General features: G+C 44.0%; 1 protein-coding gene across 1 annotated transcript in view; it reads left to right on the top strand.

Moving 5' to 3' along the window:
• The window catches only part of CHSY1 (chondroitin sulfate synthase 1), a 75618-nt gene extending 64097 nt beyond the window's left edge, over positions 1 to 11521 (top strand). The window contains exon 3 of the mRNA XM_039557574.1: positions 7991 to 11521. Within this exon, the coding sequence (XP_039413508.1) occupies positions 7991 to 9583 (1593 nt within the window). The 3' untranslated portion in view covers positions 9584 to 11521. The remainder of the gene's footprint in view (positions 1 to 7990) is intronic.
• Positions 11522 to 13051: the final 1530 nt, after the last annotated feature.

The following is a 13051-nucleotide window of genomic DNA, read 5'->3' as shown; positions in this document are numbered from 1 at the left end:
TGCGTTGATCCAGCGGGACCAAGTGGACAGAATGAGCCCTCTCAGAGTGTTACTTGAATGCTGGCTTGTTCTGTGTTTCAGATAACCCCAGCAGCATGAAGTGGTGTGCAGCTACCACCTCCTAGGGACAGGCCATCAGCAATTTGGAAGGGGCTAAGGTTTCAAGAGTGCCTTCATAACAACATCCCTTCTTCCAGCTGCTCTCCTGGCAGAGGCACAACGCAGCAGCACCCACGGAGTGGCTGTTTTGGCACCTGGGAGGAGGGTTCACCAGCAGAGGAGTTAGAAATGTTATGTATTTCCAGTTTTCTGTCAGTTTTCATCAGCTGATGCTGATGTGGCTGGCAGAGAGGTGCTTTTACCATCACTTGTTAGGAAAGCATAACGCAGATGGATTTATAAACGCAGTTATGGAAGATGATGTCTCACTTCAAGGCTGTTCTGGCACTGCAGGTCTGATGGGCTGCAGCTTTAAGACAGGCAGTTGCGCAGTTGGCCTTGTCTTGGGGATTTAATTCAGCATTCCCAGCTCCCTTCTTGCCCCTTTCCAAAAGGTGTATGTGTTCCTGACACAAATCTTCTCAAGGGATCAGAAACAGCAAGCATAGTCTGTTGCTATGAAAAAGGGGCCGTGGCCCTCCTCATCCAAAATGGTTCTGCTTAAGCTGGAAGTGATGAATGTCTTGCAAATGAACTGTTTTTTAAAATACACCCCCACCTTTTTACATGCAGGGAAGAACTGCAGCAGTCACTATTGTGAGGCTGAATCTTTGCATAATTAAATTCACAATAATCTCCTGTGAAGGCTCAAGAGAGATGCAGAGCTTTGTGCTGATGTGACTGCCTCAGCCCTGTCCTTCAGTGCTGTTACTGTGACATTGTCTCCGTGTAGGGCTCTGTCTGCCTACTCAGGGGTGGAGGTTCCTGAAACATTCTGCAGCAACAGAAAGCTGTGCTGGTGGGCACATGGGGGCAAGACTGACAGGGGGGGATCCTGCAGACAGACCCACTGGAGCCAGTGCTTCCCCCAGGCTTCTTGCAGAATCTGGTGTTGGCACAGATCTGGAGACCTGGGGTGGTGTGTGATGCAGGATCACTGCTATCCCCGTCCAGTCTGGCAGAGAGGCTACGCTGCTCCAGCTTGGATTTCTGATGTTGGACTGATGCTGAGATGGGTGGCTGCCTGGGCTGCAGCTGAAATTTCTCCAAGCAGAGGGTTTCTTCACCCCCCTGTAAGAAGCAGCTTTTGGTAGCCTTGCCAAGTGGACCAAAAAGGCTCATCATCCATCATGGCTCGCAACTGCTACAAAACCACTGGATGTAGAAAGTAGCTCCCAAATAGGAATCTTTGAATTCCATGAACAGAAGTATTTCTAAATGATTACATTACTGCTTCTTGAAAACACATGGTGGAAAATCACACAGCAGTCCAGAAGAGGTCTTCTCTTCTGTAGTCTGTGTTCAGAGGAAACTGCATCCCTCTAACTCTGTTTTTAGCATCCAAAAATTATTGGCCAGGGTTTCAGAAGCTTTCTGCTCATCATCTCCAAGAAACTCCTCTCCAAGGGTCATGTGGTGCTCCTCTGGAATCTTAACACTTCACATGAGAAAGAGCAGATACAGACTTCGAAGGATGCAGCTCTGTCTTTCATGGGCCTGTTGAAATTCATAATGAAAAACAAGTTTTCTTGTGCTCTGCCTGCACTGTGGAGTAGAAGTGTGGAGCTGACAACAAGGAAAAGAAATCCTGAGACACAGTAGATTTGGTGTGCAAGTAATTTGGCATCATCCCTCAGTGTGGCCTTTAAATGAGCAATCAGCAGCGAGTCACTGTATCCCTGGTTTTGTTTGGATCTGGGACAGAGGCTGGAGAGGGAGAGCTGAATCATTTGCCCCATGGGTCAGAGCCTTACCATGAGCAAGGGCGAGCCTTGTGAAGAGCAGCAATTTGCACCAGGACTTGTAATTTGGAAATTATGCTAGAAGCAACTTCTGATTACACTTTCTCAGGCAATCCCAATACCAATTAGTCATTTGCACCTACGATGTTCTGCTTCTTTAATAGCTGTAGCATAGAACATTTGTTAATGTTTAGTGGTATTTTATTTGTTTTTGTTTCTGTCAAATCAGAACCCTTTGGATGAAAACCTTGCAATCACATCCAGCTCTCCTAAGGTTTGCACAGTTAACTCTAAATATCCTAAACTGTCATGTTCTGTTTTATCTGGTTTCTATATCCTTATTTAGACCAGGAAGATGAAGCTCAGCTTAATGCAGGGCCAGGAGGAGGGAAGTTCTCTGCTTCCTAGCTGGAGGATCTCAGTTCCCAAGTGCCTTGGACTGCTCCCACATGTAGGTTTTGGGTAATGAGATCGTCAAGCTCAGGGTCAGAGGTGAGGTACACGATGCCAGTTTTGAAGACCCATTCATTTTTGCAGGTTTTCTTCTTTCCTTTGCCAAGCTGGAAATACTTTAAAGGCTACTTGGTTTGAGAAACTGTAAATGAATAAGTTATTTTTAAGCTCTTCTACTTGCTTAAGCAAGAAAGGATTGGGAGAAAAACAGTTGTTTAATTAAAAGCTACTTGGTATGTTTCACAAAAGCTTGAACTCCAGCAGTAACTCTCCTAATTCACAGATTCCTTGGGAATTCAATGACCTTGAGTTTGCTGTGCTTGAGACTTGCCTTAGTACTTGGCTTCCTTTCTGGAATACTTTTGGAGAGGAGAGCGGTGCAGAAGGTACTGCGAGGCTCTCGAGTGAGACCAGCACTGTTTCACTTAGGATCATATAAGAAGAGGCATTTGTGTTGTACAAAATAAACTTCTTGCTTCAGAGCATGCCTTACTGCACCCAGAGGTCACAGCTGGATCTGCCTCTGCTTCCCCACCAGTCTGCCATGGAAATTTTGAGTACTGGCTGCTCAGGATGATTTTCTTGCCTCTCTTTATGAAACAAAGCAAACGTGAACCAGCAGTACATGATGAAATTTGTGTGAGAAGTAACTTGTCTGAAGAATCACATCATTTAATCGTGCTCCAGAGCTCAGGGCTTCACTTGTCAGCTGAGAGGGAAGTCTGATCTCCCAGCGCCGAGTGGTGTTTCCTGCATCCTTTCCTGTAGTGGCAACTGGGGAGCTTAAAGCCGTGAACGAGTGGCCAAGTTCACTGGAAATGAGTGTTTATCCATTACTTCCCTGTGTTTGTTTCCACCATAATAACTCTGTCTGAAGGAGTGGCTTCAGTCATGTCAATGTTTAGCTGTGGGATATAAAGCATCAGGATTTAAACAGAAAGAAACCTGAATACAGAGTTGTATCCAGGAGGCCCCTGCAGTCTTTCCCTCTAGCGGAGGGAAGTCAGCAGTAAACAAAGCTCCACTGCTCCTTTCCCTTGGCAAAATTCTTCATCAGGTGAGCTATACTGGTGATGTAAAGACCAGACAACTGGTTATCCGTTGTGGTTAATCAGTGCAAAGTGGCAAAATTGTGCTAGTGCAGCTACAATTATTTAGTGCAGTTCCTTGGGATGTGGGTGCAGAAAGTGTTTCATTTCACTTCAACCAGCCAACAGGAGCTGCCCCCTTCCTTGCACCAGCTCTGGCACATCTCTGGAAGGAGGAGCAAGGAGGAGATGGACATGAGCATCCTGCCTGGATTTGGCTGCAGAGCTGAGGGGCAGGGTGGGGCTGTCCCAGCACCTGAGTTGCTCCCACAGGAGAACAGCTCCACACTGTGACCCACATCCTCATCTCCTCCCGATGGCAGTGCTCAGAGCTAGGTGACATTAACCATCATTTGGGCTTTTAATTAGCTGGGCTTTGTATTTAAAGCCCATCTTGGGCATTTTGAAATCTGCCATGCAGCGTGTCTTATCCACGATTGCTTTTCATGAGACTTGCGGTGCTGCGTTTTCTGGGCTCTGGTAGCACAATCTGGAGCTGTGAGAGAAAGCCCTTGGGGGCTAATCCATGGCTGCAGGCCAGCTTCTGCATAAACTGGTCTTATTTTTAAAGTCCATTTTCTCCAGTACACTTTTTTTTGGCCTGCAAAAGACTTCTTCATTTAAAACTAGGAACATAACACTCTCTCCTTTCAGTTGGTCTTTTGGACATGAGCCAGCAGTGCCCACAACAGCTGTACCACAGTTTAAACATTCAGTCTCTAATGGTTTGGGGAACATTAGGGTTTTTAAGGCTTCAACAGGTCTAGAGTAAATAGTGGTCAATAAAGAGTAGCTCTTCTTTGTATCCCTACGCTCTCAGTGCTCTGCACTAGAATAAAGCATGCTTAGAATATAATCATTGCAAAATTAATATCCATGAAAGGTTCTTTTTTAAAAAAAAAGAATCATAGAGAAACCTGTTTCACTAGAAGAAGAGTTCACAAGAGTTCAGTTCTCAAGACTCTGGTAACGGGCATGGGGAAGTTTGCACGTAATGTCTGTGGGAGACGTGCATGTCCTGGGCTTGTGTCGCTCCCCACGTGTGTGTTTAGTGACTGGGAGGAGCAAATAAATCACAGTATTCCTTTCTCTATGGCCTTCTTCCCCCCTCCTATTGATGGTGTACACAAGAGTTACTTATGATTTTGTGTCTTCCTTATGGTTTCTGGTATCGCATGGAGTCGAAAGCCAGCGTGTGCTAATTGGTAATATTTAGTATAGTGTTTTGGACCCAAATATGGTAAGAAATTGATGTTAGCAGTGATTTGTGATAGTTGGGTATTGCCCTTATTAGTGATTGAACCCAGTGCTGGGGACCCTTAACAATTTGAGCAAATGAATGTTGGTGGAGCTGTCAAACAGCATGGAGGGAACTGCTCAGTTCCATCAAGTTTGTAGATGTGGGTGAGCAAACACAGTCGATGTGGGGCTGGTTTCTAGGGGAAAGCTCTTGGGCCTTGCAGCCCTTCTGTGGGACTGGGTCAAGTGTCTGCCAGCACCTTGGCCCAGGAAGGGTTAAATTGCTCCATTGGCCACTGGCCACTTGGACTTCATGTACAGCGCTTGGTGTAGTTGTGAAAAAATAGTTTGTAACTCCTTGTACTCTCTGTAGGGAATTAATTAACCCCTTCCAGTACCCTTCTTTGTGTTTGCTGCTGGTGTGAGGTGTACCTTGGCACCCAGAGAGGGATCAGAGCTGCAGGATCCTGGCACACCCCGTGCCTGCTGCAGCCTGCTGAATGCAAGGGGACAAGGGGGACGCTGGAGTAGGAGAGGGGGAGACTTCATAGGAAAAACATTGAACGTGCCAGCCTTGCAAGGCATTCTTCTGAAAAATAGGATTATATAAAAGCCTGGCTACTGTGGTGCTTCTCATTAGCTGCACCGCAGGGTTGGCTGGAGTGCAGGGCTCGGGCAGTTGTCACCTTTTTGGCTGGAGCAAGGTGGCTGTTACTAGATGTTTCAGTTGTAAATTGCTTTGTGTTGAAGCCCCAGTAAAGTCTTGCTGAGATATGTTATATATTCAGTTCAGTTTTTGAAGCAAGCTAGTTTTGGGAAGGGGCAAGAAGGACTATTAGAAGTCTACCCTAAGAGGTTGCTCCAGAGTGGCAAGCCAGAGCGTTAAAATATGCTTCTTAATTTTAATTTGTGCCATTTGCTAGGGGTTCCTATCTTTACTTCCATTGGGAAGTTTCATAACATTTTCCTACCCATCGGTATTCTATTAAAACTTTGTTGTGTAATCTGAAAGCCTTTCTGCTTCTCATGGTTTCCTCTTCAGAATGCCCTAGGTAGCAATTTTAGAGTAAATGCATTCAGGCTGCATGGTCTTGATTTTGTTCTTATAAATTCAAAACAAGACTTGAAATTAAATCCTATTGTCAGGTTTCCTTTAAATAGCAGCAGCCTACTGATGTGATTTAAGAATTTTTATCTAATGTCACAGTACTTCTGGAAAAGCCTCTGCCTGGAGTTGTAGTTAAAATGTCAGTGAAATTGGTTATCATATGCATTTAATACTTCTAGTTCCAGATACACATAGTGTTAGAGAATAGATCAGTGTTGTCAATAAAATAAGTGGGTCCTGCAGTGTTGGACTGATCCTGTTCTTCCCGTGTGAGTTCTCCACTGTAATAGACTGTGCTCACAGGACTGACCCTAAGTGGGTGTGATTTGAGGTCTCCTAGAGCCCTTCACAGCAACAGTGAGGTTCAAAGTGACCAAAAAAATAAAGTGCTATTAGTAGAGGAAACAATACAGGGATACAAATGAAGAACAGTCTTTTGGGTGACTGGAAAAAATGTGTTTCTTGGGAAAGCTTGAGGTTCATTCAGTTTGGATAACTCTGCTGGACGTGGGATTAGACCAGCTAACCTCTGCCCGTAGCGCTCTTTTAAATCTTGCATGACTTCTAAAGGGATATTATACATCTCGACAGGCAGCTCATCTGAGGCCTGCCAAGGGGCCATGGCCAAGATGTTCTCCTTTGGCTGCATTGCTGCACGGATCCATCCATCCTCTGGCCTGGATTGCTCCCAGACAGCGTGCACGCAGCAGGGATCACTTGGGGAGAGTGGGAAGAAGGTGAACTTGAAGGAGAGGGGGCGGGGGACTGGTGGCGACCCACGAAATAAATGTCCTTCCTTTCTCAGTCCAGCTGAAATTCCTCCCTCCCTCCTTTGCAGTGATTTACATTTGCTCAGATTAAAATCCATGCTCCCAGTAAGCTCAGTTTGCTCCGTGCTGTCGGCAGCGATACGCCGAATGTCAGGTTTCAGCATGCACACAGTCAGCTCGTTAAGATAGCAGCAATTAAATCCAGGTGTAAGTTTATCCCTAAGATTCAGTGTCTGTCCACAATAATGGGAAAAATGCAACCGAAGGCCTAATAAAACAGGACTTGTGCTGGCTCTGAGCAGCTGGTAAAGGGAAGGTTTCTGTGCTGGTGATTTTCCTTTTAGTGCTCTGTTTAATTGCCATCATATTTGAGACATTCTCCCTGGTTCTTTTTTGGGTTTGGCTCTTTGCTGATCTGTACAGCCCCTTTTACACATGCTTTATTGACTGTGTTACCTGTGGCAGATTCCACTGCCAGTAACAGGGATTGGATCCCATATTGAATGAAGGTGCTGTGTCAGCTTTGGCAGGTTGATGACGTTTGTGCTGTGACATAGAATCTGCCCATGGTCTTTCTAAATTTCCATTATCTAAGCTGGTATATACCTTTGGCCCCAAGGTTTTTTTATCAGTTTATTTTCCACATTATCTTTCTGGTTTGTCTGCTTTCCTGAGACTTGTGAATCTAATCTCAGCTCACTATCTTCTTGTTTTGAAATAGCAAATGCCATGTTAAGGATGTTTTTATTCTGGTGTACACATGCATCCTGTATTACCTGACTTCTGGAACTCTAGGAATCTCAGGTGCGCTTTACTGTCCATTGACATTTTAAAATGACAGCTGTAGCTTTGCATTGCAGCACTTGAGGTAACATATTTGGCATCTTGGCCAAAACATTCAGCAACTTGCATTTTTAATGCCTAAATCTGAATTTTTAAAGCCTAAATGGCATTTGGGTATAATGGAAAAGGTGTTGTCAGATTTGCTTAGTATGTACATGGCATCCCTTTTTATTGTTCTTTATTATTAATATTAAAACAATGGGAAACAGATGAATAGTAAGAGTTTTGTAGTGAACACTTCACGGTGTTATTTTCCTGGTGATGGTGTGTTGTTGTGAAGAAATGAGCTTACAATCGACTTACTGCTGAATTGTTTGGCTGCTGGTGATATCTCTAGAATGGGCTGTAGTAATCCCAAATCCATGATAGATGTTTCTTTCACCAGTTTACAATGAATAATCCTCTTAATTTCCTTGAATAGCAGCTGGTATTGCTACAACCTGTGTCTAAACCCAAGAACAGCTTATTCAGAAAGCCTTCTGTGAGCAAGGGGGAATTCTCTCCCAGCGGGGTTGTGTGGGCAAACTTTCACAGGGTCAGCACTGCTGAGACTCTGACTTCTCCTCCCTCTCTCTCTCTCTCTTCTAGATGCAGCAGCTGTTCTACGAGAATTATGAGAAGAACAAAAAAGGCTACATCCGAGACCTGAGGAACAGCAAAATACACCGAGCCATAACACTGCACCCCAACAAGAACCCCCCATACCAGTACAGGCTGCACAGCTACATGCTGAGCCGCAAGATCGCGGAGCTGCGCCACCGCACCGTGCAGCTGCACCGTGAGATTGTGCTCATGAGCAAGTACAGCAACACCGAAATCCACAAGGAGGACCTGCAGCTGGGGATGCCGCCCTCCTTCATGCGGTTCCAGCCTCGCCACCGCGAAGAGATACTGGAGTGGGAGTTTCTTACAGGAAAATATTTGTATTCGGGCGCTGACGGGCAACCGCCTCGGAGAGGAATGGATTCGTCCCAGCGCGAAGCGTTGGATGACATCGTTATGCAGGTCATGGAAATGATCAACGCCAACGCCAAGACCCGGGGGAGGATCATCGATTTCAAGGAAATACAGTATGGATACCGCAGGGTGAACCCCATGTACGGAGCAGAGTACGTGCTGGACCTGCTGCTTCTCTACAAGAAGCACAAGGGGAAGAAGATGACGGTCCCTGTGCGAAGGCACGCGTACCTGCAGCAGACCTTCAGCAAGATCCAGTTCATGGAGCATGAAGAAATGGATGCCAAAGAGCTGGCCAGCAAAATCAACCAGGATTCTGGGTCCTTGTCCTTCCTCTCCAACTCGCTGAAGATGTTTGTCCCCTTCCAACTCAGCAAGTCCAAAGCAGAAAGGAAGGAGCTCAAAGACAAGAAGATCAACATCCTGATCCCTCTCTCCGGACGTTTTGACATGTTTGCAAGGTTCATGGGGAATTTTGAAAAGACGTGCCTCATTCCAAACCAGAACGTCAAGCTGGTTGTCCTGCTTTTCAATTCCAACTCCAACCCTGACAAAGCAAAGCAAATCGAGCTGATGAGAGATTACCACTCCAAATACCCCAAGGCGGACATGCAGGTTCTGCCGGTGTCGGGGGAGTTCTCGAGGGCACTGGCTCTGGAAGTTGGATCTTCTCAGTTCCAGAATGAGTCTTTACTTTTCTTCTGTGATGTTGACTTAGTGTTTACCACAGAATTCCTCCAGCGGTGTAGAGCCAATACAGTTTTGGGTCAGCAAGTATATTTTCCCATCATTTTTAGCCAGTATGATCCAAAGATTGTTTATAGTGGAAAGGTTCCTAGTGACAATCATTTTGCCTTCACTCAGAAAACAGGTTTCTGGAGGAACTATGGCTTTGGTATCACCTGTATTTACAAAGGTGACCTTCTTCGAGCAGGTGGCTTTGATGTCTCCATCCAAGGTTGGGGCCTTGAAGATGTAGATCTATTTAACAAAGTCATTCAAGCTGGCTTAAAAACTTTCCGAAGCCAAGAAATTGGAGTAGTCCATGTGCATCACCCTGTTTTTTGTGACCCTAATCTTGATCCAAAACAATACAAAATGTGCTTGGGGTCCAAAGCTTCAACTTATGGATCCACACAACAGCTGGCTGAAATATGGTTTGAAAAAAACGACCCAAATTTTGGGAAAAGCAGCAATACTAATGGCTCAGTGAGGACAGCCTAATGTCCAGCTATGCTGGAAAAGACTTTTTTTTAATTATCTAATTTATTTTTGGGAAAATGTTTTTTGATAATTCACTTTTAAAAGACCACACAGGATATATTTTAGAAATCATCGTTGTTTTCTTACAAAGCGCTCGTTTTGAGAAGAACAAGGCCCTTGGGTTTTTTTGTTGTTGTGTTTTTGGTTTTGAACAAAACTGTGATCAGTATTTGCCTTCAAACAAAAAAAAAAGAAAAAAAGAATTGTTTAAGAGTTATCTGACCGATCAGTGGAAATCTGACTTGAATTAGAATTTCCTTATGAACAAAAGATTGTTTCCTACCGTTTCCAGTGCCGTCTTCATGGCTGGGATTCTGTAAATTGGGACCTGAGCGTGCAAAACCAAGTGACAAAACGCTGTGTCTAAATGTTTTTGGTGTGACTGCTACCGTGCAAAGATTCTGCTCCTTTGGTTCAGGATTAGCCATTAATTTTTAAATTGCATTAGAAAATCTGAGTTGCTGTGGTGATGAGAAGGGTGGTAATTGCAGGAGGTTGTTTTTTTTTTTTTTCCTAATAGCTGATTATTTCAGTTGAAAAATACACTTCCACTTATTATGGGCAGGTGAGGGAAGGAAGTAAGCACAACCTGCAATCTGATTAGTCCTTGTAGAAATTGCTGTGTTTGATATTTGGTCCATATATGGACAGAATGTTTGGGGAATCCGTGGTGGGTTCTGTGTATTGTCCTCAGCCGCCATCTGAGGGCTGAGCGATGTGACCAGGAAATGCCGAAGCCTGATGAGCGAGGGGAAGAGGCTGGGAAATGGGAATCCCTTGCAGCCAAACGACAGCACACAGTGAACAATCCAAGTTTCCTGATGAGAACTTGGAAAACTCCTCTGCACCGAGTGTCCTGCGCCCGATCGCATCGATTTTGTTCAGTTGGTTACATGATGTTGATGGGAACAATTACTTCATTTGATTACTAGTTTTGTTTTGGGATTATTTTTTTTCTGTATCTGTTAGACCGTTAATTTATTTAATATCCATTGTTTTAGGTTCTTGACCTTTTCCTTGAATATCTGTTAGTCATTTTAATATTTTATATATATATATATATGTGTGTGTAAATATATATATATATATTAGGAATGTATTGCATCTTCTCACTGATAAGGTAGTGTACATCATACTTACAGTAAATGATCTCCAAAGATTACTTTCTAAAATATTTTTTCATGAATCTTTCCCCGCCCCCGCCCCCCCTCCAAATTTCTTTTAACATTTTTGGAATGGCTTCAGTGAGTTTAGGAAATATTTTGGTATTCCAAGAGGAACTGAGGAGGCTGAATACAAGGAAAGTGTGATCCCTATGAGTTAACACCTAGCAGGGTAAGAGAAAATACACAAAATAAAGTGCCTTAAAGCCAGATAGGGAACCCTGTACACTGAGACTTAGGCAGTGAATGGACATTGTCATTGAAGCAGATGATCTCTTGGGACCTGTGTACCTGTAAATATCCTGCTCAGCAGAAATAAAAAATAAAAACCAGTGAACAATATATTTTTCTATTGTATCCTCCAGCCCCATTTCATCTCATTGCCCTCAGTTCCACTTCGCCTACTCTTTGGGAAGTGGAGACAAGTGAAGGAATTGAGAAAACCCGAAGCTTAGGTGGTTGTTGCCATGTTTGAAGGGATCTTACGGAGCAATTGCTATTCCAGTAGAAGAAATAACCATTGTTTACACGTGTATGAACTGCAACTAGCATAGAGTCTGTGTCCTACCATGTTCATCATTTTCTGGTGACAGTCCCAAGGATGTAGGTACTTGGATGGATTCAGTGCATGGAAAATTTTTCTTTCCCTTCTCTTTTTTTTTTCCTTTCTTTTTTTCTTTTCTTTTTCTTTTTTAAGACTTGCTTCTAAGATGCAATAAAGATTTTTTATTTGCAATCAGAGCTGCTCACGTCGTCAGTCCATATCATTCCACCCAGTGCAGGCACAGAGGTAACACACTTTGGGAAGTAAGCCTAGGTAAAAGGATCTCCCTCTTCCAAAGGGTTTTGACCTCTGTGTTGTGTTTTGGCCTGGGATGAGCTCAGTGCTTCTACCTTGGCTCTGAGGGAAGGGAGAACAGACCCATTCTGGGGTCTGTTGAGCTGTGCCATTGCCTGGTTTGGACATTTCTTCATGAAAACGTTAGAAGTACTTCTGCTGCCTGAAAATACTCATAAGTATACATTTCAAATGCATACAGTGACAAGGCTGAATGGTGCCCTAATGTTTTGTGTATTCAAAACACAGTAAAAATAATTACTAAGTGGGTTGAGAACTTATTTTTTAATAGCTCTAGGAGTTAAGTATTGGTGTGAGGACAAAATTAAGTCCCAAAGCAAGAATCTTAGGGATTGCAGAGGTGTTTCTTCACGCAAGCAACTTGTCTTTGTGGTACAGAAAAGAGCTTGAAGAATATGAACCCCAAAGAGCAGCACCAAAATGGGCGAAAAAAAGCCCTGTACTGTATTTATTAACATTTATCATTATGTAGGACTTTTTTTAGCCCATAACAGCTGGTAAAAGCAGAATGTATGTAACTGGAAAAAGCCATTTAGTGAACAGCACCCATCTGGTATTTGAGTTTTTTTCTGAGTTGCCACAGTTCTAATTCTGCTAGCAAATCCCTATTAAAAGTGAGTTTTGGACCAAGCTTGCAGGCAGCTCTTGAGGCCCCGCATCGCAATTGATCACATATTTTATGGACTCTCAGCTTAAAAGTAATCCATTTTAAAGTTAAATTTTAGTTATAACCCTTTATCACAAAGTCTAACCACATCAATCCCATTTTATACTAAAATAAGTGGCATTTGCTGCCCCAGCTGTAAGACACTGGACTGAGGTGGAAACCATCAGCAGGTAGGTGCTAACCCAGCCTTGACAAGAATCCCTTCTGGGGCTGAAACATTTCATCTGCAATTTACTCCAGTTGTTTGGTTTGGACAGAAGTTTCCTTCTTGCTGAGGAGGCTGGAAAACCCTGGAGGGTTTGCATCTGGGCCACAGAGGTGTGAGAAAATGAGATGGTGTCATCCTGAAAATGAAGGACGTGGTGCCCAGTCATGTGCTGTCTGTCGAGATGCTGCTCTTCTTCATTAAAACAATTTGAAATGTGAGAGACTTCTTTCCCTCGTTATTCTGGTGCAGGTAACCTGGGTTGGATGCTGTGTTGGCTGTGGGCATCCTCACAGCAATAAAACTCCCACCCAAGGAGAGCTTTGCAGCCCCTGGGCACGTGGGGTTAAATCCTTCACCTTCCCTGATCACCCATGGGGGGGAGCTGGATTTATCAATGCTGTTTTCTAAAAACTTTTCCCTCCTGCTCAAGATCGATGATGGCAAAAAGAGGCAAAGGGAGCTAGGGAAAATGTGAGTCCAGAAAGGCAGCAGGTACTTCTGGTGACTGTTGTGCTGGATGTGACTATTTACA

This window comes from Corvus cornix, chromosome 10 (genome assembly GCF_000738735.6).
Source record: "Corvus cornix cornix isolate S_Up_H32 chromosome 10, ASM73873v5, whole genome shotgun sequence".
Taxonomy (NCBI): domain Eukaryota; kingdom Metazoa; phylum Chordata; class Aves; order Passeriformes; family Corvidae; genus Corvus; species Corvus cornix.
The sequence above is the reverse complement of the archived record's forward strand: the minus strand, read 5'-3'. Positions and strand labels throughout refer to the sequence as shown.